The following is a 12796-nucleotide window of genomic DNA, read 5'->3' on the forward strand; positions in this document are numbered from 1 at the left end:
GGCCGAGTTATTGCAGGGTTTGGTGAATATAGGCCTAGAATTAAGTAGTTCCCTGGGAAATTCAACAGTTGTTGCACTTATACAACAACCAAAACAGCAAAATGGAGATGTAAATCCAATTTTGAATGGCAACAAAATACTTTTTGGACTTTTTCGAATCCTGTTATCGAAATAGAGTCTCTGGGACTGGGATGGCTTCCCCTTCAATTTGAAGGACTTTCTAAGCTGCTGCCACAACAGACAATTTGTATTCAGCACAGTCAGTGGTGTATAGTCTACTTTTTTGTAGTGGGTATACTGTAAATTTGAGCATTTTTGAAGGGTATACTGTATATATTTGTCCTTTTCTAAATAATGGATCAATCAATTTTAAGTGGGTATACTGAAATCCCTGAAATTTTGAAGTGGGTATACTGCGTATACCTGCGTTCTACGTAGACTACCCCTCTGAGCACAGTCTTGCACAGTCTGTTTTCAGCACAGTGTGATAATTTATGACTTCTGGCTGTGACTTGATCCTAATGCACATTGATCTGATTAATCCGGATAGTGTTAGGTTTGAAGTGTTGCCAACATTGCAACATGCCCATGGAATCCTCAATACAAACACAGTGGATTAGACGGAAGATTGATAGCGTCTTATCTCTTTGACTGACTTAAATGTGCCACCCAATGTCAGAAGCCTCTTATATGGCACAATGTAGACATTAAGGACACAAGGTTGAAGCAGTTTGGTTTGTATTTACAATTTCCTTGATTCCATGCCATCTACTTATCCACGCATGATTGTTATAGAGGCCTATACGATGATAACAAAATCCTTATTGCCTCACCATTATATGACAAGCCTACTTTGACATCTTATCAGGCGAACCCCTTTCTTTAATCTAGATAGCTATTTACAACTATTTATGGGTTAATAGTATCTGACATCGTTTTTCGTCCACAGAAAAGACATGTGCCTTATGGCTCAACAAACCGGATCTTTATGTTCATGGAACGTGTAAAGAACCAATTGATTTACAACTCTGGTGGGAGGGTCGAGTGGTAATGTCCCACCCCCCCCCCCCCCCCCCCCCCCCCCCGCTGCAGTATAGAGTTGTCCCCAATCTGTTTTGACCCAAGCAAGTCGCGGCCCTGAAAGGACAGTCGCCCATAGTTATGGAAGGCCGCGTCCTGCTGGGCAAACTCTTGTAATCCAATGATGTCGCTCTGCGTGTCTGTCAATGAGGCCTTTGATTTTGCACCCGGGGGGTGCCACTAAAGATCTTACTGCAGGCCCTTTTTCAGCCAGGGGACCGCAGCCTCTGTGAAAGGAGAATGGCCCGAGAGTCAGAGGACCAGGGGCGCATTAGCATCCTTTAAGGGGACATGGGGGGGAACGGGGGGGCAGTTTACAATGCAACGCGGAGAACTGCATTCATCCTGAGCATGTCTGCAGGTCAAAGAGGGGTTTTTTTTTACCCTCGCTCCCTCTCTCTCTCTCTCTCTCTCTCTCTCTCTCTCTCTCTCTCTCTCTCTCTCTCTCTCTCGCTCTCTCTCCCTCTCTCTCTCTCTCGCTCTCTCCCTCTCTCTCTCTCTCTCTGGTGCTGGTACTTTGTTTTGAATTTTTTTTGTCTGAGTAGTGATGAACAGACTGTATTCGGAATAAAATGTTGGTGTGTGTGTGTGTGCGTGCATGTCTCTGTGTGTGTGTGTGTGTGTGTGTGTGTGTGTGTGTGTGTGTGTGTGTGTGTGTGTGTGTGTGTGTGTGTGTGTGTGTGTGTGTGTGTGTGTGTGTGTGTGTATGTGTGTGTTTGTGTTTGTGTGTGTGTGTGTGTGTGTGTGTTTCAAACATCTCAGATGGAGTTGACACTTGCTTGTGTTGTGCCACTCTCCGGTTTTTATGGTGTTGCAATGTCTGACCTGTATAAAGTTTTATTGTACTAGTCATGTGGTGTTATATCTCAGCCCAGATAACCAACCCGATCCATTACAACACACAACAGCACTGTCTAGCGCTATTAAAGCAACACCATGTGTTTCCTTTCAACCTTGAAATAATGTTGCAACCTTCTTTTGTGCATTTTTTTTGTTTAACTATTTCTTCATCTCTGAATTCACTTCCTTCCATGAGTGAGAGCCACTGGGTGCAAGTTTTGCCAAAGTGGGTTGTCAATGTGTTAAATCACACAAGAGAAACAATTTCACATTTTTCGACATGACCAGGAAAAAAAAAATCGTTGTGGTTTCAAGGACATGAGATTTCTTAAATCCATTCTGTGATTCATTGTGTATTTATTTTGCAATTATGTTATTAAGCTAATGGCTAATTGAGGACAATTAGAGGTGCAGTCCATGGTTTTCTAGCAAGGGATGAAAAAAGCAACCCTTTTCTACTAAGTAACAATCGTTAAATCAATACTCGATTGTGATTCTGACTAATCAACTATTGTTAAGCTAATTCACTTTCAGTCTGCATCTCATCTCTCATGTCGACATTCAAGGAATTCTGGGTTAGAATAAAACCCTGGGTTAATGACTACCCCAGTATTGTTATTTGTCTTTCAATCCAAGGGATTTTCTTGAACAGGGACAAGCATGAGGACATTTCTTTATTGTCACAGCGAATAACAACAACTAGACAGTTATTGCCCAAAACAGAGACCAATAATAGAAAAATATATATTTATTCAAGCAACACTGCATTGGGTCCAAGGCCAGTATAGCTGCGGGTTGGGCACCCTGGCTCCCCATCCTGGAGGGTGGGAGAGGGGGAGTCTGGGTCTCCAGGACAAGGGCATGGAGGTCATCATGGGGACCAAAGTGGGGTGCAGGGCTCGGGGGCTCTGGGCTACGGTAAAAAAAAAGAATAAAAAAGATGGAGGGAGGGAGAAGACAGAAGGGCTAGCACAAAGGGACAGAAAATGGAAGTATCAGAGTGAATGCGGCTGCGTGTTTAGCCGGTCGGTGAGAATGGGTACTACATCAACTCCAGCTGGGCCCCAAAGGGTTAACGGATAGGATTGCCCAGTGGGTGTCAGAGGTCAGGAGGCCGTTCCCAGTCAGGGCTAATTGGCCACACCGTTTCCGATTGGTATCCAGGGACTCCTATTCTGTATTTAGGTAAGTATACAATATCTAGAGTATAGTTGTAGAGATAATAATGTGAGGTAGTGTAACACTGAACCAGAGATTCTTCTCTCTACTCTCTCTGACTGAACTGGGCATCTAGAGGAGCTATAGTGAGACGCAAGCAAGGTCACAAGACTACACTCTAACAATACAACAACAACAACAACAACAACAACAACAACAACAACAACAACAACAACAACAACAACAACAATAATAATAATAATAATAGTAGTAGTAGTATTAGTAATAGTAAGAACAATAACTTTATTTGTATAGCACAATTCATACAAGACATGCAGGTTGATGTGCTTGACAGTTAGACTAACAACAACAACAACAACAACAACAACAACAACCACAACAAAAGAAATAAAATAGGTTGATTAAGAAGATAAATATTTGGCAAAAGTTAAGGTATCCTGAATGGCTGACTCATTATTGAGGCACATTTTAACAATGTATGAAACAGTGTATAACACGATGTACTTGCACAATCTCAGAATTAGCATTAGGCTTAGGTATGTAGAGTGTAATTACATAATATTATATGATGTTGATATGTAGGCTACATGGATACACTAAAAAGATACAATATAAAGTGTTACCACAGATCATTTGTGTTGCACCAGCTCATGACCATCAAACTGTAAAATCCAAGAGTAGCCATCATGTTATAACAATGATGATAAAGTGTCTGTCCTAAAATATGATGATGAGCCCAAAGATAAATAATACACTGTACACTCCATATGCTTCATAAGATATAAAATCGACTCACTGAATATTGAAAAAACACTTAATTTTTTACTGTGTAAAGATAGAAACCCACCCCTTCAGTACAGTATGTATATTTTACGGTAATGGAACCTGTGAAGGTATGACTCCAAAGAACAAGTTGTTCTGATTTATTGGCGTTGAGTGTAATAAGTAGACACCCTTCTAAGACAACCAGAGACAGACACTGACATACTGTGCAATAACTCAGCATGGAAAAGCCTGTGCGCTGACAAATTATTGTGCATGTGTCAATCAGCTTGTAAAACGGTTACGGCAAGCCTACCATGAAAAGGCCATTTAAACCAGCAAGCTGTAAATGCCAGATTCAGCTGACAGTGAGACTGATGTTACGGGTGCGGAAAGCATGTGAACACGAAAGAACATCTAATTACAATGTTCATTCAGGGAAAAAAGCTATTTTCAGCAGAAAAGGACAAGAAATAAAGTAATAAATAAAAGTACACCTTAGATTAAATAAAGACAGAAATAAAGCAGCCCGCATACTAAAAATCCTATAAATAGCCTACAAACTGTTCTGACAGGAGAACACAAAAAGCTTGACACCTCAGTTTAATTTACAAGCTCACTCGAATATCTGGTCGGGGCTGACCAGGTATTAGGTCAAATGACTCCAACGAATCAATCTTCCACTCTACAGAGGGCTAAAGAGCCAAGTGAACCAGAATAAGAATGGTCCTCTTTTTCCAGGGGGTGGTGGGGTGGGCAGTGTGTGTGTGTGTGTGCGTGCGTGCGTGCGTGCGTGCGTGCGTGCGTGCGTGCGTGCGTGCGTGCGTGCGTGCGTGCGTGCGTGTGTGTGTGTGTGTGAGAGAGAGAGTATGTGTGTGGAGGGAGTTTGGGGGGGTGTTTCGTGGTACATTGTTCCCAAATAGAGGTAAATGATATGCGGCCATTCTCTGGCTTTCAGGTCCCTTAGACTGATCATATGGTAGTGAGGGATGCCTGACAGGACAGGCAGCCGTCAGAGTGTGGGTGCCACCATGGGGCCTGTGCTGTACTGTGCTGTGCTGCCGGTGATAGGGGGGTGGTGGGCCATGATTTATGGAGATGGGCGAGGGGCGAGAGGCTCTGGGTGGGTTCCCCGGTTAATTTTTCACCCACAACTCTCCATGCCACCAGTGGCCCTGCTGTAAGAGGCTTGTCTCTCACCCCGAAAAACACTGAAACACACACAGACTCATGAACACATAGACACACATGCATGCGTATTGCCTACACACCGGCGCGTGCATACACGCACACATATTAATACTATTTGGACCTCATCAGAAAGACAGCATTACAGATCCAAATAGTGCTGGAAGCAAATTTCGTTGTCGGTAATATAAGGAAAGACCTAGTCCTATGTGTTACATAGTCCACTGTTGTAAAATAATAGGCCTAGGTTAATAAAGTTAAATTGGACCGTATCACTTCATCACACACAAAACACTTTCAACACCTAGAGTACACTTGCCATTTCATGATGATTAAGAGGAGGTGCAAGGAGATTGCAATCCACATCAGAAAAAAAAGGGGGGGGGGGGTGCTGTGATGCATCGTGCTCACACACCGAACTACCCCATCTCTCTCCATGCGACTTTCCTGTCAAAAATCTTAATCGAAATAAGGGCAAAAAGCAAATAATAATAAAAAAGAAGACATGCTTTTTGTGACATGTCAGGGTCATTTAGACATCTATATTGATTGAGATTCTTCAAGGCAAAGGGGTTTCTAACCTGAAAGTTAGAAAAATATCCTTGCTCTGATATGGTTTGATGTGTTTTTGCTCAAGGAAAAAAAACATGGTCAGACAGAGCAATTAACCTACATGTATTTCCATCATGTCCCCTGCCGCTTACCCTCCTCTTAATATCTCCTGTTCCCTCAGCTAGGTTGTTTCACTGCATTGTAAGTCTTGATTAGAACAGCCTGCTAAGTGCAATGTAATGCAGTGTAATGCACTGCACAGTGATGCAGCTGTAAGCTGAGCAGCTATAAATTACAGTGCACGACACACACACTCACTCAATCAAAAACAGCAGTGGCAGCATCATTGTCAGCATGCAGTGAATGTGAAATGTTTATCGCCAACAAACCCTGGTGTAAAGGAACCGTATCTAACACAGGCTACGTTTCCATGAGACATTTAATTCAGAATGAACTCACTTTAATTCTGAATAAAACGTAATTCCGCTTTGAAAACGGCATGTAAACAGTTCACAATTCGGAATTAAATGAAAGATTAAAGAAAACTCGACGGAACTATTTAATTCCGAATGATTAATTCGGAATTAAAAGCGGCATATAAATGTTGCCATTCACCAGTGTGGTCTCTGCTTCTGTGCCTTCTGTTGTCTTCTGATGTGATTGTTGATGTGATTGTTGGCATGCATGGGCGTCTAGGAGCAAGTGATGGATGACATGGGACATGCCTGTTCACACAGATGTAATTCTCTAAGCACAGGACTCAGAGGACAAAGAAGGGCACAGGCCGTCCCTTTCCACTCCGCCTCGTCCGTGGACTAACTATGGAGGACGGTCCGCTGATGAAATTTATGCCACAGGGCCACACAAAAGCCCAAATGACCTAATTATCCTATAAAACTGTAGACTTCTGTTGAAGAAAATGCATTGGGCCTACTATGTGCGACAAGATGATAGTATAGACACCGACAGAAAACATGCAAGATGTGATACAGTACATGGAGTCGTAGAGCATTTTCACACTAAGTGGTCCCTTTCAGATATTAAAGTGAATGCAGACTCATTAATTTTAATTCTAAAAGGGGTCTATAAATACCATTAAAAGCAGGATATAATCCATAGGCATAGAATGTGGTTTACCAATTCTATAGCTTAGTAGCTCATGTGAATGTTTTGTTTTTTGAATGATGTTGAATGACTGGATAAACTAATGTGGCACAAAGGTAGACTTTTTTTTCTCTTGACCTTATTGAACAGGACAGTTATGAGAGGAGACAGCAAGTAATGGGAGAGAGAGAGAGAGAGAGAGAGAGAGAGAGAGAGAGAGAGAGAGAGAGAGAGAGAGAGAGAGAGAGAGAGAGAGAGAGAGTGTTGATCTGCAAACAACCCCGGGCTGGAACCGAGCCTGGTTCTCTGGTGTAACAGTCTGCACCCTATAGCTGTTTGAGCCATGGGGCCAGCTAATAGCCTAGAGCAGGGATGTCAAACTCGGGCCCGCGGGGCAAATCTGGCCCACAGTCATTGTATTTGGCCTGCGAGATCATTTCAAATGTGGTTTACAGTTGTAATACTACAACATTAATATATGCCGTAATAAGACTAGAACATGTAATTTGGTCACAGGAATATGTGAGTGCCCAGGCCAGTGAAACATCTCACATATGTGAAGGCACATTTGAACTAGAATGGGAAGATGTTGGTGAAATTTAGATATGAGTGTACACACAATTTTAGCCTGTTTTAAAAATAAAGAAATATTGGGTTTGTCCCACAACTTTGTTGCAGATTTTGACTTATGCCCCCAGTCAATTTGAGTTTGACACCCCTGGCCCTGGCCTAAAGTTTTAATGGATTGAACCAGTAGTACACCAAGACTGTTCTGACTTACTGACCGTGTGTGTGTGTGTGTGTGTGTGTGTGTGTGTGTGTGTGTGTGTGTGTGTGTGTGTGTGTGTGTGTATGTGTGTGTGTGTGTGTGTGTGTGTGTGTGTGTGTGTGTGTGTGTGTGTGTGTGTGTGTGTGTGTGTGTGTGTGTGTGTGTGTGTGTGTTTGTGTGTGTCTTTTGTTGTTGTTTGTTTGTATTTTTTATAGAGCCTACCACGTCTGTGTGAAGTTCAACCACATTACTGTAAGTCAATCACACCATATGTCAAAGAGCAATGGCGCCATCGAGTGGATTTAATTCGTTATTGAATTTTGCAAGGAACCTTAATGTTGAAAAGTAGCCTACAGACCATGGTGAGAATTTAATATTTTACCATATTTTCAATATATTCATATATTCAATATGCTCATGAATGGTCAGTAGGCCTACATATCTCTAATTTCTCACAAACAAGGTTGCATTTAGGTGTAGTGCCCCTCCACAGATGGAAGAAACAAGAGTGAAAAATCACATTTAAAAAATCACAAAACGTGTGTGCACGTATATTATCCCACATTTGATATTTGAGTAACGCTTGAGTCAAGCATGTTATTATTATGAGGATAAAAAAAAGAACCAAAACATATGACCCGGAAGTGTGCGTGACGTAAGTGTTGATGATGTCATCATACAGATTTGTTTCGCTAAGATGGCGCTACGGCCCGGATCAGGGGGAGGTGGCAGGTACATTTTTATATGGATTTATAATGCAGTCAGCCCTTTATTGTGGATAACATGTATAAGAATGAGTGAACAAGTAACGTCCTATTTGTGTGTCATGACTAAATAATTTCCTTAGGCATCCTTTGCCATGACAAATGTGGCTACAGTGTAGCACAACATAGCTGGATGGATGCTAGCTGACGTTAGCTGTCATCACTAGCTCATTCGGCTACCTAGCTGCTGTATTTGACTAGTCTGTAACAGATCGTTACCTTGTTAGCCATGTTAGCTATCTTCAAGCGTAATTCATTGTCTGTCCTGCTTTAGCTATCAAGCTACTCGTGAATTTATCACGGCTATTGTCACCTGTCACCTTGTCGCTAATGCTGTTCGTAATCTTGACGTCAATGAGATTGATCTGATTTCCTTGCTTGCACCTGTAGGCTACCCAGACCAAGAAAAATGCTAGCCTACATCTTACTGTAGTTCTAGGCTAGCTGACCGCAGCCTCTGTGGTACTTGCACCTGTCACTTTTGGTTTATCAAATAGATGGGTGTTTGAAAATGTACATCTGGTTAATCGTTCGTCCATACATGTTGGGGTAGTGGCAAGGGAATAGCACATCTGGTGAGATGCGCCTTGATCCGGTTCCAGCTTAGAATAGGCTTATTCTGTGCCTACAGAAGTGTCACGATAACCATTCAATGAAAAAAATCTAATGATAATAATAGAAATGTACCTCTTTTGATTAATCAAAGACCAGTGACTGTGTAGACGTTCGGTCTTAGTTCAGAGATCGAAATTTGTCTTAGATCATCAGCATGTCTTGCTCCTTCCCAACCTTGTGCTGTCAGCCTGAACGACTTGGCTGTGTTGGTGATGCTCTGTGCCATTTTTAGCTCTGAGGTTTGAGGTCAGTTTGTAGGCTGTTGTGGTCTGGCCAACAGATGCCTACTCGACTCTGTTTGTGTCAATTTTCTTGTTGTGGTCATGTTGAAAAATGTATGTAGGCCACACTGTCCCCAAACCAATGCAGGCATAACATGGCTATAACGCATGCATGTCTAATGTTAATGTTTTCAGATGTTGTCAGATGTTTGGGGTTTCAGACAAGTCAATAGGATGGACAGTCTTTGCAGCAAATGCGCTGTGTTGCTTTGAAGGGCGAAAAACAAGTGTCATCAACGGGATGATTAGCTCCCAGAGCCTCCAAAGAGATTAATGTAATTAGAAGTCGGTAGAATCCAAGCCAAATAGGGTTTGGCTGTCTGTAGGCGTGATCTCCACTCTTCTCGCTGCCTACTTCAGCCATCTAACATGGATGTTGCAGCCATGTCTTGTGCAAGCTTAGGTATTACTGTAGCACTAACCAAAGATGTAGGTTTGGCTTGGAAAGTGGTGGGGACATCAATATGGCCAATTGTCTGGGTATGCTGTTTGTGCATTATATTTGTGAAAAAGTGGCGGGGACAAGGCTAGGTTAATCTCAAAGTGGTATGAACATCTCATCACCCACACCTAAAACTACAGTCATGGCACTAACTTTGACAACCTCACCCATCCCATGCTCAAGACTTGACTGCCTAAGCTAAAATCCCAAAATTCCCATTACTTTTTAAAAATGTTAACTTTCCTCCTGTCCCTTTCCTTAACTGTAGCCTTCTGGTGTTTGGTGTTACTGTTTCTGATGCGTAGAAAGGTGATTCTCTGCTGAGGATGCTTTGGATACAGGCTTTGTGAGTGTGTGAATGTGTCTGCGTAAGTATGTGTGTGTGTGTGTTTCGCCAGACATCCTGACTATGATGAAAAGGGCCCGATTCATGACTCTTTAATAGGCAGTGCCATGGCTACTGGCCGTGCGTGTTAATTATGGATGGACGAGGGGGGTATCGGTTGAAGCAGCAGGTAACACCGATACCTGACTGACATTCAGCGCAGAGACATTTGAAAGAGATTTTTTTTCGAGGAGCCCCAACAACACCCACACAACGACACATCCGATAGCAAGTAAACATGGACTTCAGGCCAATGCAGTAGAAGATCAGTTTGAGTAGCTACTGTATGCATGTTCGAGAGGAGGGGGTGGGAATGTGTGCGTGTGCGTGTGCAAGTGCGCGCGTGTGCAAGTGTGTGTGTGTGTGTGTGTGTGTGTGTGTGTGTGTGTGTGTGTGTGTGTGTGTGTGTGTGTGTGTGTGTGTGTGTGTGTGTGTGTGTGTGTGTGTGTGCGTGTGCGTGTGTGTGTGCGCGCGCGTATAGGTTTGTAGGTGTGTGTGCGCGCGCGTGTTTGTGCGTAAGTGGTGTGGGCGAGAGGGCATATAGCCCTTGGCTTGGAGAGAGAAAGCGCGCGAGAGAGCATGCCTGCGTGCCCTTTTGTGTGTGTACATTTGTGTGTTGGGAGGAGTTTGCGGGTAGGGATGCAAACGATTCATCGAATAAGAAAGAATTGAAATAGAATTGATTTAAATGTGGTATTTTATCTCAATATTTAATTAAAAATTTTAGATTTAGTAGTTTTTTTTTTAGAAACATTGAGATTTCGGGGGGGGGGGAAGCCGCTCATCAATTAATTGTAAGTCGATCGATAAGGCTATCAACTAATAATTTGCATCCCTATTTGCTGGGGATGGCATGCAGTACATCTTGCAGTGTTAACACTAGTAACTTAACATGTACTGTGTAACATAGCCATTTGTGTGTGTGTGTGTGTGTGTGTGTGTGTGTGTGTGTGTGTGTGTGTGTGTGTGTGTGTGTGTGTGTGTGTGTGTGTGTGTGTGTGTGTGTGTGTGTGTGTGTGTGTGTGTGTGTGTGTGTGTGTGTGTGTGTGTTGGTTGCTTGGCTGGCTGGCTGGCTGCAGTCATGAGGAACTGTTGGCATGGGGCTTCAGATCCGGCGTCCTCTCTGTGTGACACTAACCCATTGCCCTGGCAGGGCCCGGCGAAATTACAGAATGGCCAGAGTCTGCTTTCCACCATGCCAAGGCAGCCAAACTGCCCACAGCCCACAGCCTGCAGCCTGCTGCCGGTACTTCAGTGGCAGCACATTCCCAGCAGTGACATCAGTGCCATCTATTGGGTGACGGATTAGGGGGTCTGGCCCTTATGGTCCTTCTGGCCAGACCCCCGTCGACTGGAGGGAGAGGAGAGTGGGAAAAAAACAGATGCGGTTGCCAAGGCAACGATGACTAGGCTGTGTACTCTAGGCCTGGACCACATGCCCTGCTTACTAGGGTTGTAGCGATACACTCAACTCACAATTTGATTCATATCAGGTTTTTTGACCTACGGTTCGATACACCCCACGATTTTTTTTTGAACGAATTTTTGTAAATGAATTACTTAGCTTTTTTCACATTTGCCAGCATTATAAAATAAAATTATGAATGAAACTATGATAGTTTTAGGCAGAATAGGTTACAAGAGGCACTATCGCATCATACAGCCTACTGCTGTACTGCAGTTAGTCATTTGTTCACCATATGATCACATGCTGGGCAATTCCATGTAAATGTCAACTGGACCTTTAGACAATACATTACTTGTAACTGAAAAAAAAAACACTCCAAAAATACCATCAAGGCCTCTATGTGATCAACACGTCATATGGGTCCCTCCATTCTCACTGTTATAGCTTTTTTCCTTTTGGAGTCCAAATGTCACATCCATAACGCTGGAATTGCCCTGCTCCTAGTCCTGTTGTGTGGAGCAGTCATCTGTTACCTGGAAGACAAATGATTCAAATGTCCTGAAAAGGGGGACTTAACAAAATGTAGAACTTGACAACTTTGTCAGTTTTACAGTGCTTGGGGCTGCTTGAATTGGATTTAATGTAAATACTTAGGTAGCAAGATGGATGCTGGAAAAGGTTTGAGTTTGTTTTTTTCTTTGGTGCGTTCACCACCTTGCTGCCCCTATTGTCTTCTCCAATTCATGTGCCGTCCATGCAGCCTATGTCTAGTTCACTGGAACATTATAATGTATGCGGAAGACTACTAGCTCAGATTTGTACCCTGTCACGGGGCAACATGTTTTCTTGTTTCCTGTAAAACATAGTGAACTCACCTGGCTCTATATCCCAAGATGAAATGATGCCAGTCTCCCGAAACATCACAGCTAGCCTGTCAGACCACACACGCACATGCACACGCACAAGCATACGCACACACACACACACCTCATGCCGACTCTGTCTCGTTGGCTTGCTCTCTGAGTCATTATCTGCTGCCCAAAACACAGCAGCTGTCCCTGTCATGCCCTGCTCTGCGTTACCTTGTTGTCTGGCAGGCTTGATGTCAACTTTTCAAAATTATTATTATTTCTTTGGAGCAAACCCAGGTGGCTCACAGCAGCAGTGTTGTCTGACAAAACCGGGCCGCACACATGGTGTTTACTGTGCTTCAAAGAAGCTGACTGTGTGTCTGTTTCTGTCTCTGTGTGTCTGTGGGTGCTTCTGGATGTGCATTTATAGTTAGAGAAAATAAATCCTGTTTTGTTCAGGGTTTTTTTTCTGTCTGAGGTGGGATTTGGGGTGGAAGAAATGCCTGTGTTTGAAATGGGGCGTTTTGTTCCGAGCTGAGTTCTATTCATACCCCACTGCATCCCACTGCCGCCATC

At 43.2% G+C, this 12796-nt stretch overlaps 1 protein-coding gene across 9 annotated transcripts in view; it reads left to right on the forward strand.

Annotated features, from left to right (window-relative positions):
• Window positions 1–8159: 8159 nt before the first annotated feature.
• synrg (synergin, gamma) overlaps window positions 8160–12796 on the forward strand; it is a 104121-nt gene continuing 99484 nt past the window's right edge. For all 9 annotated transcript variants that reach the window (XM_063204968.1, XM_063204973.1, XM_063204969.1 and 6 more), the window contains exon 1: window positions 8160–8206. In XM_063204968.1, the coding sequence (XP_063061038.1) occupies window positions 8172–8206 (35 nt within the window). In that variant the 5' untranslated portion in view covers window positions 8160–8171. The remainder of the gene's footprint in view (window positions 8207–12796) is intronic.

Source organism: Engraulis encrasicolus, chromosome 8 (genome assembly GCF_034702125.1).
Source record: "Engraulis encrasicolus isolate BLACKSEA-1 chromosome 8, IST_EnEncr_1.0, whole genome shotgun sequence".
Classification (NCBI taxonomy): domain Eukaryota; kingdom Metazoa; phylum Chordata; class Actinopteri; order Clupeiformes; family Engraulidae; genus Engraulis; species Engraulis encrasicolus.